The sequence below is a fragment of the Gadus chalcogrammus genome, chromosome 6 (genome assembly GCF_026213295.1).
Source record: "Gadus chalcogrammus isolate NIFS_2021 chromosome 6, NIFS_Gcha_1.0, whole genome shotgun sequence".
In the NCBI taxonomy this organism is placed as follows: domain Eukaryota; kingdom Metazoa; phylum Chordata; class Actinopteri; order Gadiformes; family Gadidae; genus Gadus; species Gadus chalcogrammus.
In genome coordinates, this window is record NC_079417.1 from 2,166,207 (window position 1) to 2,183,458 (window position 17,252).

At 49.6% G+C, this 17,252-nt stretch overlaps 2 protein-coding genes across 3 annotated transcripts in view; one reads left to right on the forward strand and one right to left on the reverse strand.

The window, feature by feature from the left end:
* Positions 1 to 891: 891 nt before the first annotated feature.
* anp32e (acidic (leucine-rich) nuclear phosphoprotein 32 family, member E) lies at positions 892 to 7,554 on the forward strand. 2 transcript variants are annotated; one of them, XM_056592730.1, is made up of 7 exons: positions 892 to 1,094; positions 2,482 to 2,631; positions 3,076 to 3,198; positions 4,395 to 4,554; positions 5,219 to 5,340; positions 5,648 to 5,702; positions 6,521 to 7,554. In XM_056592730.1, exons 1-7 carry the CDS (start codon positions 1,041 to 1,043, stop codon positions 6,616 to 6,618), a joined length of 762 nt encoding a protein of 253 aa, XP_056448705.1. In that variant the 5' UTR covers positions 892 to 1,040; the 3' UTR covers positions 6,619 to 7,554. The 2 variants fall into 2 exon arrangements, with proteins under 2 accessions (XP_056448705.1, XP_056448706.1); XM_056592731.1 differs by having other exon boundaries at positions 902 to 1,094; positions 6,524 to 7,513.
* A 4,450-nt stretch (positions 7,555 to 12,004) lies between these two features.
* Positions 12,005 to 17,252, reverse strand: part of plekho1b (pleckstrin homology domain containing, family O member 1b) — a 17,061-nt gene continuing 11,813 nt past the window's right edge. The window contains exons 5-6 of the mRNA XM_056592979.1: positions 16,483 to 16,584; positions 12,005 to 15,125 (exon numbers count right to left, since the gene is read on the reverse strand). Coding sequence (XP_056448954.1) covers positions 14,382 to 15,125; positions 16,483 to 16,584 — 846 coding nt within the window. The 3' untranslated portion in view covers positions 12,005 to 14,381. The remainder of the gene's footprint in view (positions 15,126 to 16,482; positions 16,585 to 17,252) is intronic.

Here is a 17,252-nt window from a genome sequence, read left to right on the forward strand (position 1 = left end):
CTATTAAATAAGGGTCTGAGTTTCTTTCATTAAGCCAAACACATCCACAACAAGCAGCTTATGCTGTTCGCCTGAGGCGGACTTTTATCAGAGAAAAATACATCTTAATCCTGGATACTTTAGGGGAGTGCATAGTTGGAGGAAGTCGTGTCTTCAGGACCAATGAGGGCTGCAGCTGTCTGGAGGCATTCATGGAACCAGAGGCATGGCTCATGTGGAGGCTGCAGTCCTGTGCTCAAAGCCCTACATTATTTATCTGCTGGGAAATGTTTGCGAACATGCGTCTTTACTGCATCGTATATAAAAGAAGGGTGCACTCTGCAATGCATTTTGAATGGTGTGTGATGCATTATTGAAACGTGTATTAGAACAAAGCATGAGCAACATTGTTTTTGCCTTTGAAGCTGAACCTTATCACAACCTTAATATGTCAGATAACACATATTTAACGTGTTAAACCTCCACTGTGAGCATAATAGTAGGACTAATGTATTAAGTGACGACCGTGAACCTTATTATGATTTTTTTTAAACCTTTCATTATTTTCTTGAAAAGTCTCTTTACATTCCTAGTGGCCGCATTCAGTCATTATTATATACTAAAACTAGTTAGTTTGTTAGAATTGGCGACGTGCGCCGGAAAACACATCCCAGTAATGGCGCCAATGACAACAAAGAGTGGGCGTGCGTGAAGTTTAAAAGAGCCCTTGGTTCATTGTGATTGGCTCTCATAATTTAAAGCCCTAGCGCTTAAAGCCAATAGCTACACATATACACGGGTAGTATGCAAATAACCGAGTTTCTCCATGAGGGGCGTTTCGAGGGCCCAATGAGGACAGAGGAACGTGTCAGAATGTAATATTCAGCATCGCGGGGGAGGGGCCTGCGTGCGGAGGTAGGCTGCGGAGCAACATGGAGGTTCAGATGTTGCTCAGCCGCCATTGAAGCAGGAAGGCCACAGTGATAGCGCGCCCAAAAACAGCCTTTTATTTTTCAGTTTTCCTTTGTTGTTGCTTGTTTTAGGACTACTTTAGCTTTAAGATGGACATGAAGAAGCGCATCAGCATGGAGCTGGGGGACAGGGACCCCTCCGAGGTAATGCAACAGCAATAGTTAGATTTGAACGTGTTTATTAATCGTAAATACTCGGTTAAAGGTGCCCTGTCTTGACAGTGGGCTGCGAGATGACGATGCTCCGTGTCGTTGTTTCCTCTCGTTGAGTGTTACTTGGAGCCCGTTTTCGGGCTTTCTTATGCACTGAATTTTCGCAGCTTTCGTCCACATTTATCGAATAAGTTACACATTTAAACGGGTTCGGGAAATGTGCGTTACGGTTTTTAGGTCAGGTTCCGCGCGCATTCGAACCCTCTCGCGCTCTCGGACTCCTCGCTCGCGGGCTGCCGCTGTGCACGCGCCGCGAGCCTCACGCATGCCGCGGCGCTAAGCTAACGGATAAAGCACGAATGTTCTCTTAAATGAGCTTCGTGCTCCCTTCGTTGTAGAGTATTTTAACGTGTTTCGCCCACGGCCAACGTGGCTCCGGTATAACGATAACGAAGCGCTTTCGTGCGCCATGGGCGCGTTCCGTAGGGTTTAAGCGACGCTTTGCCCAAGAACAAGCGGGGCATCGATAATAAAAACCTAAACCTCGTTACTGACCTGTCCAAGTTATCGTTTTGTATCGACAAACTGCTCGAAATTCGTATTAACAGACGTTTACGTTAGGACGCTTCGTCGCACACTGAATTCAAATAGCTATTATTAAGTAGGTCGTTGTTGTTCTACTTTTCCACACTGGTATTGTCGGACTTGTATTTCTTATGTAACGTTAAAACTCTACTTCGCCAACAATACGAATTCATTCGTTAACCTCTTTCCGAACTTCGTAAGAAAGATCTACAGGAACATTACGGCATTTTTTCGGTTTAGTCTCGGCGTCAGTTAGCGTGTTGGCCGCGCGACCGGATGTCGGTTTGTGGAGGCGTGTCGCTTCGAGGCGTGTCCCTCTCGAGCGGGCTGCAAATGCTTCGAACTATTCGTCCAACTCTCCTCAGTGTTTACCCCGATGGAGGTCGGACGACACGGACGATTAACACTCTATGGCTTCTTTAGACTCGAATATTTGAATGGGAGTGTCTGCTCCTATGTGAATGAAATTAAATGCTCACGTTTCAAAGCCCTTTACCTCAAACAGGAAAATAGTGACAATAAACATGGGTGCGTTATATCTAGTACACAAACGTCCTTTACGTAACACCCACTCTGAGCGCTGCCTCCACTCAAGTGCTTAACAGGTAAAACCCTATTAGCGAGTAGACTCGCTCATCATGGGGTGTTAGGACTTTAGACGTGCCAAAGGCGCCTCAACACAGTTTCCAGATGGAGCTCAGGGGATTAAACCAGCGTCCCTTGGGTTGCCTTCTCCCCCCTCTGAGCCATGCATGGGTTGTTGGTTCTAAGTGTGTGTTGTGTTGCCTCCCAGGTGCTGGAGCTTGACGTGCACAGCTGTCGGTCTGCCGACGGAGAGGTGGAAGGCCTGACCGACGAGTACAAGGAGCTGGAGTTCCTCAGTATGGTCAGCGTGGGCCTCAGCTCGCTGGCCAAGCTACCGCCGCTGCCCAAGCTGCACAAGGTCAGTCCCCCCCCCCCCCCCCCCCAGACAAGCCTCTTGGTCAAGCCACCGGTTTGTAAAGCGGGCCGTAAACACTCACACACCTGGCGGTGAAATACGGGGCCGCAATGTTTATAGTGTGAAGTACCCACCCATCTGGTTAAAATATTATAAAGTACGCACTACTCTTTTTCACTAGTGTTATTCCAAACATCTTGTTGTGATTGCAACTTGTTGGTTTACGATCTATATGCATGACGGTTGTGTAGCAGTTAATAGGCACACTTTCACTTGACTACTAACTACGGTTATGCTCATGTATGGTAAAGTAATGAAGTCCTCATAAAGCCAAAGCTCACCCCACATACCCCTTAAGAACACGCCATGTATTCGCGGTAAGAATGTATGTATGGTTTGTATGGTTTGAACATACAGTATATAACACTTGGTCTCTCCGTCTCTCAGCTGGAGGTGAACAACAACGCCATCTCCGGGGGTCTTGACGTGCTGGTGGCCAAGTGCCCCAGCCTGAGCTACCTCAACCTCTGTGGGAACAAGATCAAGGACTTTGCTGCCCTGGAAGCCCTGGTAAGACGGCCGCCCCCCTCCTGAGTGAGCCGGCTGTGAGCCCTTAACACTGGCTGTATCAGTGAGTGGTGAGCCATTCAGGAGACGCGTCTATGCAAAGTGGCTCCAGTAGGAAGGGTCGTAAAGGGGAATAATGCAATGATTACTGTTGGATAGTTTTCTCCCTTTTGCCGAAACTCTCGTAGAAATAAGAATCATGACTATTATGTACAACGGTATAGAAATGATATAAATCCTGTTTATATAAATATTGGTTAATTGAAAATTAGTTTCTATACATTCTCCTTGGATTGTTTGCATTTGCATTGACACTGGAGCCACGAAGTCTGAGACGGAGGCCAATCGACTGACCTCTTCGTTGTGTAGATTCCTTTTACCGTCTTGCAGACATCAACTTCACCCGGTGTATTGCAATTTAACTTTGTCTCGCCCGCAATGGCCAATCCTAAACTCTCAAAGATTGTCTCACTCCCTGTTTCCTTTGTATTAACAGCTCCCTGTATCTTCCAATGATGATGCTCTAAAATTAAATCAAATAATTTGTTGGCCGAAGGGTTCTAAAAAAAGTTCATCATTAGACAAATTTTAAAATGTTATTTCAAAGAAATATGACTCGAGTACTTTATTGCTTTAACCAGCGATAAATAAATCGTGGTTTTGTATTTGCATGAATTATTCTCCTGCAAAAAAGTCTTGGACACGGTATGTGTCATTCATTTGTGACGCAAAGGACAGAATAAAGCACTATCATAAACATGTGGCAAAAGGCAAAAAAAAAATCATTTTGGGAGATTTTCAGTCTTAAATAAAAATGTCCAGCAGTTCCTGCAGTCTCTCTGTCTACCACTGGTCGTTAGTCTGGCATCAGATGGACATTGCAGAGGTCCGAGCTTTTCTTACTTATCAATTTTTTGGGATAGTTTTAGGAAAGCTCCAGTAGTGCAACCAGTAAACAAGAAGCTCTATAAAATGTCTCAAAAAAATCCTAATCCCGATTATTTTGTTCAATATTGATATCACGATTATTCAAACGATTATTTTTTGAGTTTGAAAACATCATGTATTTATTCAGCAGGTCTCTCCCAAAAAATATTATATCATATTAGTTTTGTAATAGTTTGACGCTGAAATCGCGATCAGAATTCGATGAGTCGCCGGGCCCTGCTGATGTCCTACTCTGACCCCCCCCCCCCCAGCGGAACCTGAAGAGCCTCCAGAGGCTGGAGCTGATTGGCTGCGAGGTGACGACCCTGGACGACTACCGGGCCAGCGTGTTCGACCTGCTGCCCCAGATCGTGTACCTGGACGGGTACGACCCCGAGGACAACGAGGCCCCGGACTCGGAGGAGGAGGACGGTGAGAGAGGGGGGACCAGACCGCGTTGGGTCGGGGTCCTACTGGGGTCCTACTGGGGTCCTACTGGACCAGACCGCTTGGGGCCGGGGTCCTACTGGGGTCCTACTGGGCCAGACCGCCTGGGGCCGGGGTCCTACTGGGGTCCTACTGGGGTCCTACTGGGGTCCTACTGGACCAGACCGCTTGGGACCGGGGTCCTACTGGACCAGACCGGGGTCTTACTGGACCGCACAGCCTTACGTTGACATTGAGAGCGTTGACACTCTTTCATCCAAAGCGACTCACAATAGAACATTTGTCAGAAGAAAGAGAAACTACACTACATCTGTCGGTACAGTAAGGGTGTTCATAGAACCGAGTGCCAATCACTAGGGTAACCCATTCACGTGCACAACAAGGATAGTTATGGTAAGATGCTCCACAATGCTAAGTACTATTTTTAAGTGCAAGGACGTACAGCATACAATAACTAAGTGCGTACATTAAGTGTACATTAAGTACACTATGGATCTGGGTTGACCAAATCGGAGTACACTGGAACCGTCCTTCCGCTGGAGACGTCGTTGGGTTCGTCTTCGGCAGAGCGTGTATTTCGGTTTAGCTAAAGTAAATAACTAAAGTGTGTTTGGAGGACGACGGTGACCTTTACTGTGTTTGTTTGTAGACGATGATGAGGCCGGTCCCACGGGGGATGGGGATGACGACGATGATGACGATGATGAGGATGACGAGGGGTCAGACGGCGACGACGTCGGCCTGTCTTACCTGATGAAGGACGGCATTCAGGTGAGTGGCCGAGCAGCGCTGTGCCGCGATTGGCCCCTTAGGGGGACAGGAAGTGATGTCATGGGGCCGGCCAGTAGATTGATCCTGGGCTGTCTGATTTTTAATCGAGACGGAAAATAGCGATGCAACGATCACTACCAATATGCAAATGTGTTCTACTATTTCATTAGTTTGTGACAAGACGTCGTGATACTTTCCTTCGGTCTGAACTCCAGCCGTGACACAAGAGGCTGATCAGTGGTCAGTTTTTGTCCTCGGCGCGTGACGATAAAGTTAACCCTCTGATGTGTCTCTGCCCCGATCCCAGGACGAAGAGGACGATGACGACTACGTTGAGGAGGATGATGATGATGAGGGTGGAGGTATGTGTTCGCTGGCGGGGGTGGGGGTGGGGGTGGGGGTGGAGGGGGGGCAGCCCTCCTATTGCGGACTGCTCCTCCCATAGCAGACTCCTACACACAGGAAACAGGAAATGATGTCATTCGAACTAGGGTTGACTGTTCCAGAATGTGGTGATGACCGTTTACCTAAACGTATAGTCCAATACATTTGAGTTCCTCTGATGTTTATCCTGTACACTGTATGGAAGATGACAGTAGTTGTTGTACGATAGATTCTCTCACATGATGTTGAGAAACTACTCAGTAGCCCACCCCCCCCCTGGATTTGTTTGGGACAATTGAACAATTGACAACACAAAATACCTTCAGCACTTCCGCTGTTTAACGCACTCTCTCTCCCCCTCCCCCTCCCTCTCTCTCTCTCCCCATATCCCTCCCTCCCCCATCCTTCCCTCCCTCTCTCCCTCCCTCTCCCTCCCTCTCTCTCTCCATCTCCCTCCCCCTCGTTCCCTCTCTCCCTCTCCATATCTCCCTCCCCCATCCTTCCCTCACCCTCCCTCCCTCCCCCTCCCCCTCCCACTCCCTCCCTCCCCCTCCCCCTCCCACTCTCTCCTCCCCCTCCCTCCCTCTCTCTCCTCCCCCTGCCTCCCTCTCTCTCCTCCCCCATCCTTCCCTCTCTCCCCCATCCCTCCCTCTCTCCTCCCCCTGCCTCCCTCTCTCTCCTCCCCCATCCTTCCCTCTCTCCCCCATCCCTCCCTCTCTCTCCTCCCCATCCCTCCCTCTCTCCTCCCTCATCCCTCCCTCTCTCTCTCCCCCGTTCTCCCCCCTCTCCCCCACAGCAGCAGCTGCAGCGGGGGTGCCGGCGGGGGAGAAGAGGAAGAGGGCCCCCGAGGACGAGGGCGAGGATGACGACGACGATGACGACGATGACGAATAGATCCAGCAGGGGGCGCTGCTGGTCCTATAATTATCTAGATGTTACCATAGAAACTGACCAGGGTTTTCCCACAACGTTTGTCTACAACATGTTGTTTTTTTTAATCATTTGTGTGTGTGTGTGTGTGTGTGTGAGTGTGTGAGTGTGTGTGGGCGTGTTTGTGTGCGCGCGTGTGGAGCTACAGACACTGGGGGTTCTGAAACTGGAACTTTTACGCCACGTTTACACCGGTGCAACCAGTCAGGACACCGGTGGAACCGAATCTCTTACTGGTTTACAAGAAAAATCACTCATCCTTCAGGTGACCCAGATACTTCAAACCGGAGGCACAGATTCACGTCTGATTGGACCGTAAAACGTCCTCCATCCCACCTAGGCCTGTCAATCTGTCCGACTCTGAGTTCCTCTGCCGTACCCGCCCCCCACGGCGGGCAGATTTCCGTTCAGAGTTCAGCATTAACCCAATCGCCTCCGACTCGTCCCTTCCCTGTCCTCCACGTTTTGGGTCCCAGCCCCGTCTAGCTCGCGTTGAGTTCCAGCCCCCCTCCGTGCCCTCCACCGTTCAGGTTCCAGATACTTCCACCGCTTCATAGACGACCTGTAAATAGAGTTCTCTCCTTGTCAGTTATTTTTGATTTGCTCCCGTGTGTTTCCTGCCTCCTTTACACCGGGCCGTGGGCTAACGGAAACTTAGTCTTTCAAAGGGTTCTTTTATTTTTTTATTTTCTTGCCTTCAGATTATGTCATGTCTGAGGTTTGTGTGTTGTAACCTTCTGGCAAGTGTTTTGGAATAAAAATCTAAATGTTCGTCTTTGTTTGGTATCGTAAATGTGTGGCTTTTGGCATCATGTATCTAAAATGCTGGCCTGTTGCTGAAAATGATGTGTATCCAAGTTCACTAAAAGTTGCTTTGTATAAAAGCATATTCTAAATTTATTATTAAAAATCAAGTGTGGTTTTATCAATAGCTAAAGATTTAAGGCAAACCAAAGTAGATAAGAGTCTGAGAAGTTTTCTTTCCTCAGCCGGTATTTAATCCGGTTGTGAGCTACTTAGGATATTAAGATGACCAATTTCCAGAGTGACCGCTAGGCGGCAGTGTAGACACGTACTTTTCGGGTATAAAATAATGGAACGGAGTTATTAATTATTATGAATTTCCCACGGCAGGTACTTATGAGGCATTTAAGTTTCAGCTTTTGTCAAAGATCCTTATAACATTTTATGATAGATTTTGTTTCTGCTATTATTCCTGAAGTATCGTCCCTGAGTTGTTTCTCGGAAATCCTACCGATCCTGGTTCTCTCTATTATAAAATGGATTTAAAAAAACGTTAAACTGTTTTAATGAACAGGTCCCACCCACGGAGGTGTGCGCTTGTGAGCAAGAGAGAAAGAGGTGTGTGCAAGAAAACAAACGTCCAATCGTGCAGGCAGACCCACATTTTCCAACAGAACGTGTGCAGTGTATCTGCAGGCCTCCTACGAACAGTAGCCTATGTCTTTATTTGCATTAATTGCATTAAATATGATGACTCTTGGATGGAAGCATCTACTAAATTATAGTTCGACAGAGAAGCCTGTTCGCACAGGCCTTTGACCATCACTTCCTCTTCTCACTGTCTTCTTTGTCTTCGTATATATATATATCTGACTCGCTCCCTCCCCCTTCGCTGATGCAGTAATCCGCTCGTCTTGCATACCATATATGGATGCACATGGCCCTTGAGGGGCGTGGCTTAACACGCACGCGCGCGCACACACACACACACACACACACACACACACACACACACACACACACACACACACACACACACACACACACACACACACTCAATTATAGACCTTTGTTGTGGGGCATCTGGTTATGTCTGTCAGTTGTGTTATCTTCTATCGGTCTATATATGTTTACTATATTGTCTGTCTGTTTATACCGTATGTGTGTCGATGTGGTGAAGTCTATTGCCTTCACCACAGTATAAAGGCTCCTATATAAAGCTGTTACAACCGTACACATCAATCTCATCAGGACAGAAATCTCCCACAGACTCCAGCGGGAACAGAAGGACAAGCTGAATAGATAACTAAAGGGAGCATATCCTAGACTGTATATGCTGAATGCAATGGCTGTAGTGGTAGAGTAGAGGACAGAAGAGACCCCTCATGTATTAAAGAGACCCCAGGTCTCTGGCATACTCCTAGTGGCTTGACCCCTGGGTTATCCACTGATGAAATCACTCACAGCACATTTTAATTCAGAAACAATCTTAAAATGTTGCATTTTTCACTGAGAATACAACGAATGTCCTCCATTTGCACACACCATTTTTCAATCTGCATTATTGTCTGTACATGTCTTGTCTCCTTGTGAAACGTCATCTTTCACTCTTGCTGTCGAAGTCCTAGGTATTGGGGAAAGCCCTTTGAACTGCGTTTAGCTGTTACTTCGGACGGCTGCTAGGGGGCGCTGGATCATCCACCAGGGGTTAGGGGTTATAGTTATAATAAAAATAATCCTCTGAAAAAAATAAAAGGGATCCTTTATAAAATTAAAATGCAGGCTATATGTTTTTATTTATTGCCTTATTTATTTATTTATTCCAGGTTTTATTTCATAGCCATGTTTAATTATTTTTTAAATTTAAATATTGAGTGAAATGTCATTCCATAAGCAACCTGCTGCAATAATTCGCACTTTAATGGTGAAGGACTTGAAAAGGACTTGAAATCTTCCTATAGCCTGGGGTGTTGGTTGATCACAGAGTATATAATACAATAAGGATCTGTAACTAGGAGTGTCTGGATTTCATTTCATTACTTTTATTAAACTGACGTCCTTTTCCAAAGCGACTCACAATAAATGCATTAGCCATGAAGATACGATCCAAAAAGTGCAAGAATCATACGACATACAATTCATCCAAAAAGCAATCTTCCTCAACTGCCCATCATAGACACCCGATCTATATCTGTTTATCGATGGATTTAGTGGATCGCGGTGTTGGTGAACAGACATATTACGTGTCGCCGTGTGTTCCTTCCTGCTAACGAAACACGAGCCACACTTTAGTGTTTGCGTTTTTGTCTTTAGGTGTCTGTTCTGAGTTTTAAGTCTGAGGCTTAAGTTTGGATTTCCCAACCAAATGTATTCAAACCGAGACTTAGTGTTTAACTTCAGGTTGGGTTTGATTGGACCGGTTGTGCGGTCGCATCGATCACTGCTGTCTTAAGTTCAGCGGCGCTCATGAAAATGGATGCAAACGGTGACTAGAGTTTGCATGTTGTCATCAACTCCCCTGAAGTCTCCTGCTTTGGACCTGAATGTGTGTTGAGTAGATGTTTGGGAAATATAGACAGCTGAAGGGTCAGTAGTTTAATGTGTTCTCACTCACAAATTAACATACGTTCACGTCTGCACACACACACACACACACACACACACACACACACACACACACACACACACACACACACACACACACACACACACACACACACACACACACACACACACAGTTGTACTGCATTGCTGGAAGTTGCAGATGAACTGATGTGGCCGAAGTGGTTCAGAACATTTATTTAAGGAAACCCCTCCCGCCTTCTGGATTTTGGGGTACGTCCACCTATGGGCGGAGCTAGTTCTGGTGGGACACTCTAGTCAGGCGCCCCCTATCAGCTGACAGCTCATGCAGTCCAATCAAACACACGTACACTGATAGCCGGTTAATTTAAGACCTTCCATCTCAAACACTCGCTCTGAGAGGTCAAGTGTGCTGGGCGGAATTTAGGGGGAGGGGTAAGGGGAAGGGGTAAGGGGTAGAAATGGGATTGGGCCTAAGGCCCTTCAAAACAAGGGGGAGGGGCAAGGGGAAGGGGTAAGGGGTAGAAATGGGATTGGGCCTAAGTGTGCTGGGCGGAATTTCGCCCACCACCATCACCACCCCAGCCTCTACCTGCTTTGTTTCTGCTCTGGATTGTATCTGAGATAACCGATGTACCCCGTGGGGGATTACCCTGTGGTCAAACGTCGGTGTGCTGTTGGTGTTCTTTATCGGACATCTGTATGTAAGGCTTTAAATCCTACAGCAGGGAGCACCAGAAAAGAGTGAAACTAAGCCTCGAAACTAAAGTGTTACCATGCAGGACGTCCAAGAAGGACGGCAAACTTTTGCGCAACATTTTCTTCAATGAACAAAGCTTTTGCCGTTGTCCAGAAAAAACTTGTGGGTACTGTGTTGGTTTTTATCCCAGTCGCACGGAGGCGACGATTCTGTCGACCAATTAACGGACGCTGTGTGTAGCTCGAACTTGTTGGCACCGTTTCAGACGCCTCAGTACCCCAACGAAAAATGCATCACACATCTCAAAATCGTAGACAAAGTTATTAAACTTGGAAAAAAATATTTATTTGCCAAAAGTCTATCACAACTTCCATTTAGTAAATCCATTTCAGCCCGGGGAGGGGGCCGGTTTGTGCAGAGGTCAAACTCGGTCGTTCAAGGTCAAACAGTGGAGCCGGTCGGCCGCAGACCAGACAGACAGCGAGCGTCACATTCACATTATCCACATTTGAACACAACTCCTTCAACAGCATTTCCAGTTAAGATTTGAATTGCATATTTCCCAATAAAATGAATATTAATCGTAAAAGCCTTTAAATAAAATGCCATGTGTGTCGTCTGGTTATAACAAACGTAAACCAGTTGAAAATCATTTCCATTCCTATTTAAATTCGTGTTTGACTAAACCTGGTGAGCGAGATAAGCGTAAATTAAATGCAAAGTGCAAAGTCACAGATGCGAGACAAGTAAATTGAAACGTTTAAATGTTCATTTTGTTTGCAAAATATGCACGTTCACATTTGATACAACAGAATCATCGCCTACAATCGTTTTACATTGTTTCCTTCAACACCACGGGAGAGGCAATTCTTCTTCATCTTTATTGCTGCCGTTCTAGAATCACATCCACAACATCTAACAGAGGCCAAGCCTTACAAAACGAAACCACAAGAGCCTTTTAAGTAATTATCAGCAAGATTCTCACTTAAAAAAATAAACATCTTTGTAAAAACACTCGTAGACCAAGGCTGGATCGCAGGGTCTGGAACCAACAACCCTCCCACCCACCACTGTGGGGTCCAGGGGAAAGGGTTTACAACTTATGAAAAACAGGGGATTACCAACGAGAGAGAGAGAGAGAGAGAGAGAGAGAGAGAGAGAGAGAGAGAGAGAGAGAGAGGTGTGTGAGAGAGAGAGAGAGAGAGAGAGTGAGAGAGAGAGAGAGAGAGAGAGAGAGAGAGAGAGAGAGAGAGTGTGAGAGGGAGAGAGAGAGAGAGAGAGAGAGAGAGAGAGAGAGAGAGAGAGAGAGAGAGAGGGAGAGAGTGAGAGAGAGAGAGAGAGAGAGAGAGAGAGAGAGAGAGAGAGAGAGAGAGAGAGGTGAGAGAAAGAGAGAGGGAACATGGCCAATAGCATTTGCTTTGGGTCACACTTGTTACACTGGAGCTCACCTGTCCTGATGGGAGGACAGGTGAGCCGTGTCTGAGGTCACCTGGGGTGTCAGGTGTTACTTCCAGACCCTGTTGATTGTTCTAATTGCACAGGCGGTTGTCTCTAGTGGAGAGAGAGTCCAGAGATGGTTTCAGTGCAAAGAGGTCGATTGCTGTCAGGAGGTCAAAGGTCGCCCTGGGCGGAGCTAGCAGCTACACTAAGCTAAGCTGAGATGACCCCTCGTGTCCACTGACCCTTCGTCTCTCTGCCTGCCTATCAGGAGGCAGCAGCAGGTCACCTCCAGCCAATCAGATCGTACCTATCGTAGGACTCCTCCCTTCAGATTGTCTGGTTGGGGTTTGTGGGCGGAGCCACAGAGCTTGACTGAGTTGTCTCCAAAATGGCCGACTGTGTACCGTTCAGTCTCGCTTTGAGCTGTGGGACGTCTCCCTTAAGCGTTAAACTAAAAGTTTGTACACGTTGAACAGCACTAAAATAGTTTCGCAGCGCTAAAACAACAACCTTGTTCCTTGTTCAGAGGCGAAACAAACAAAGATGGAGGGCTTTGTGTGCTTCAGATGATGTAGAGCTAACAGATGGTAAAGGCGTGATCAACGCTTATGTTGGCGAACCCTCAACAGACGATATTTAGTCGTTAGCCGGGAACTTCCCACACAGCACTGGTTTCTTTTGAACCGTTCCAGAACGCTGCCTTCATAGCATTCGCCGTATCACTGTACTGATATCATTCCAGGATGGGCATCCATACTTAATGAGCTGCTCGTATCTGATATCAGTTCCGACGTCTGCCAACAGGGCGTGTGGAGACAGATTTAAAATCCTCTGAAGGCCTGATGTCTCCCCAGGCTCCCTAACCAGCAACAGACGTCCCGCGTTCCCAGAGTGCACCTCTTCTCTTCCTGCTCCAACATCACACTCTGACTGTCGGTGGGGGGGGGGGGGGGGCCCAATCACCGAACTCGACTAACACCGACAACACATTAGAACCGACAACGTTATGAACCGAACCTATCCCGGCGTCCCCGCGACGACCTCGAGCCCTCAGTGGGTCCGCGCCACACAGAGTCCAGATGTTTCGCTCCGGAGACTCTTGATGCTGTCCCAAATCTGGAGCGGATTACAGAAGCTGCTTAGAGCAGCTTTAGGAAGAGCTATATCCCGACACATCCGCCCCAGAAGTGTTCCTAAGCCGTGTTTTTTGGTAACGTGACCCCAAAGCCCCGAGAACAAAGATTCTCCGCTACCGCTACTCGCTGCTCCTTGCGATTTGCATATTACCCAGAATCCCCGACGGACGTATCACGTGACACTGTGTGTTCAGGGTACGGGAGGGTCATACAAATATAAACAATAACTTCTCCCGGATCGGCGAGCCACTTGTGTTTGCTAAGGGATTTTGCATATTCAAATGAGATCAAAACTAAATGTAAAACTTTAAAAGCACAGCTGTCCTTATTTTACCCTGTTAGTTTCCTGTGTCTGGGAGCCAATGAAGGGGCAGCGTTTGCGACGGCATTGGTGTCATTGGTTGGGAGAGAGAGTAAGGCGGGGCTTAGGGGGGTTGTGTGTACACTGCTGGCGCCCACAGACCCTTTAGCCCCGCCCCACACGTCTGATTGGTTCCCACGACGGCCAATAGGGTCAGCGAAACCCGATCAGCACCAATGCTAGAAGGGCAAACTGCCAATGGAAGACTGCGGTGATGGTACCGCAAAAACTGAATTAAATCATAATTAAAACACGTTTATGTGAGCCAGCGTGGTAAAACAAAATTCGGAATCCATAAATTCGCTTTCGAAGATTGAAACTATTGGCTTTAATCCCAATAGTTTAAAATATGAAAGAACTTTGTGTCTTTTGTCAAGCCCTAGTCCCTTCCATCCCTGCTCTGTGTCTACTAGTTTCTAGAAGGTGGGAGAAGGATCGCTCCTTCGCTAGGGTAGAGTGCTGCTAGCTAGCCCCGATGGGAGCGCCGATGCTAGGCTAGCCCTCGGAGAGACACGTCTCCTCCGGGGCCAAAGCGTCTCCTTCACGGCTCCTCTAGCGTGGTCCCGTACCGTCTACAGTCCGAGGCCTTCTGAGCTCCTCGTGGGTTCAGTCCTGCTCTGAAGGTGAGCTCCCGTCGGCTCCGTACCGTTTAGCAACGCCTCGCTTCAGCAATGTTCCCATGATGGCCGCCCAACGAGCCGGTTCAAGTCTCAGCATGTCGGCCTCCACCCCCCCCCCCCCCCCCCCTGAGTTAAGCCCGCCATCACATCATGCTCTTCCTGTGAGACGCCCTCTTGGCGCTGTCCGTCGCGGGGAGGGGGGAGGCGGCCAGGGGAGACGCGGCCAGGGGGGAGGCGGCCAGGGGGGAGGGGGGGAGGCTCTTGGGGGAGTCCAGCTGCCGGCACAAGGCCCTGAGCTCCAGCACCTCCTCCAGCACCTCCTTGGCCTGGCCCCAGGTGGAGGCGGCCTCGCTCAGCAGCTGCTCCGCCTCCGCCCGCGCCTCCTTCCCCTTCGCCTCCCCTCCTCCCCCCTCCCTGGCCCCGCCCCCCTCCCTGGCCCCGCCCCCCCGCGCCTGCAGCAGCAGCTCCTGCGTCCGCTCCAGCTTGCGGCAGATGAGCTCGTGCAGTTTGCTCACGGGCACGTCGGCGGCGGCGGCGGCGGGAGTCCGGGGGGCGGGGCCTAGGATCTGCTCCATGGAGGCGCAGCGCTCCTTCCCCGAGCCGCGCGGCGAGCGGCCGGGCTGCGGCGTGCGGACGCCGTTGGCGGCGGCGTTCCTCTTGGAGCGCGGCCCCTCCCCCGCCTCGTAGGCCCCGCCCCCCGTCTCCCGGGGGAGGCTCTGGGACTTCCCAGAAGCCTCGGCGGCGGTGGCGGCGGCGGGCCGGAGGGAGAGGGTGCCGTCGGTCTTGGAGCGGGGGGGGTCGCCCGGGTCCCGGGGGGTCCGGGGTCCGGGGGGGTCCTCCTCCTCCTGGACCAGGTCAAGGGTCAGCATGCCGTCGGAGGTGGAGGCCTGGAGGAGACGCACACACGCACACACACACACACACACACACGCACGTGCACGCGCACGCACACACATACACACACACACACACACACACACGCACACACATGCACACACACACACACACACATACACAGACCTCAGGTCAGACCTCAGAGACAGTGTGGTGCGACAGCGAAATCCCCCCAAACGTCAAAATGATCGGAGGATTTTGAGCGTGACCTCTTCACCGTGGAGAGGAATTAAGAGGAGATGATCCACCATTAATCCCACAGATTGGGATCGGACCGGGGGTTAATCTAACCACCATCTTGGTCAAGAATGTCAAGGAGGTTGACTTTTGGGGGGACGACGGGGGGCTGGGACCTGTACCCCCTAACCCAGGGGTTCAATCCCTTTTCGACCCCATTTCTAACCCTGAAGATGTTTGCGTCCCCCAACCTTAACTTTTAGTTCCACCCCGTCTGAACTTTACCCGATCAAAGCCTCCCGGTGCCGTCGACGTCCTGCTGAACGCCATGGCAACGCCCGGCTGCACACTAAAGGGGCGGGTGGCCTTTGATCGAGGCTGTAGATCGTCAGTCAGTCAGTCAGTCAGTCAGTCAGTCAGTCAGTCAGTCAGTCAGTCAGACGGCCAGTCAGTCAGTCAGTCAGTCAGACGGTCCGTTGTAGAGGGCCGGGGACCCCCCGAGGCGGGGGGTCCCCGGCCCTCTACAACGGACCGTCTAGACCAGGGGTACTCAAGTAGAAATGATGAGGGGCCACAAAAAAAAATTTCAGTGACTCAAGGGGCCGGTCGGTATACGTGTGACTGAGGCCGATATATGCTCTGTTTTAGACGTAACGCGTAAGCACGTAAGATACATAACCCCCCCTTGCGCGGTAAAATATCCCCCCTTACGTGCTTAAGTGCGTCGGCCAAAATTCCTGACTATGCGACTAAAACGATACAGCCCTACGCAGCTCGCAAAGACTGTGATTGGCCAGCAAACCACATCCTTTCAGGAGTCTCACATTTCCGGTTTTACAGCATAATAGCGCCATTTTTAAAAGGCTGTGACAGAAGCGAATGAAGAATTTTGAAGAAGGAGAAGAAAACACAAGAACGAATTATGATAATTATAAATATAAACAAGCCAGCGATTTCCACTTCCATGCCCACAGATTCGTTCGTTGCTCCCCCTACTGTTCTGGCGGAGTTTTTTTTTTTTTTATAATTAAAACAACTTTTCAAAACAGCTCGAGGGCCATTAATAGACACCCCGCGGGCCACAAAAGGCCCGCGGGCCGCTACTTGAGTATGACTGGTCTAGACTATGGGGTGTAAGGTGGGTGTGTGTGGGGGGGGGGGGGGGGGACTCACCACGGACATGAGGTGGCCCCGGGTGGGGAGGCGACGGGGCTGGGGGATCCGGGCGCGGTCCCGGGTCAGGTGGGACAGCTGGCTGTCATCCTCCACCGTCACCTGGTGGTGGGGGGGGGGGAGAGAGAGGGGGGGGGGGAGGGGGGGAGGAGGGGGAGAGAGAGAGAGAGACAGAGAGAGAGAGAGAGAGAGAGAGAGAGAGGAGAGGGGGGGGGGGGGGGGGGGGGGGGGGGGGGGGAGGGGGGGGAGAGAAGAGAGGGAGAGAGAGAGAGAGAGAGAGAGAGAGAGAGAGAGAGAGAGAGAGAGAGAGAGAGAGAGAGAGAGGAGCGGGGGGGAGAGGGAGTGAGGGGAGAGAGAGGAGGAGGGGGGAGAGAGAGAGAGGCAGAGAGAGAGAGAAGGGAGGGACCAGAGAGAGAGAGGCAGAGAGAGAGAGAGAGAAGGGGGGAGGGAGAGAGGGAGAGGTGAGAGAGAGGGAGAGAGAGAATCAAACAGTTTCCTGGGACTGGGCCATAAGATGATCTTCATACTGTCTAAAGGACTTAGGTGTCCTGTTTATTCTACCATATTGAAACGCTGGATACATACATAAATCTAGATCTTTGTGTCAGCATGTGTGCGTTAGTAAGTGTGTTCGATCATGTGCTGATGTGTGTGTGTGTGTGTGTGTGTGTGTGTGTGTGTGTGTGTGTGTGTGTGTGTGTGTGTGTGTGTGTGTGTGTGTGTGTAGCAGTCAGTGCCACGTGGCCCCAATCGATCACAGCATTGATTAG

Bases quoted from the DNA above. Each gene is read 5' to 3' on its own strand.
- anp32e (XM_056592730.1), top strand. From the start codon at position 1,041: ATGGACATGAAGAAGCGCATCAGCATGGAGCTGGGGGACAGGGACCCC. The intron at 2,632-3,075 runs GTCAGTCCCCCC...TCCGTCTCTCAG, and splicing joins CGCTGCCCAAGCTGCACAAG to CTGGAGGTGAACAACAACGC. The intron at 3,199-4,394 runs GTAAGACGGCCG...CCCCCCCCCCAG, and splicing joins TTGCTGCCCTGGAAGCCCTG to CGGAACCTGAAGAGCCTCCA.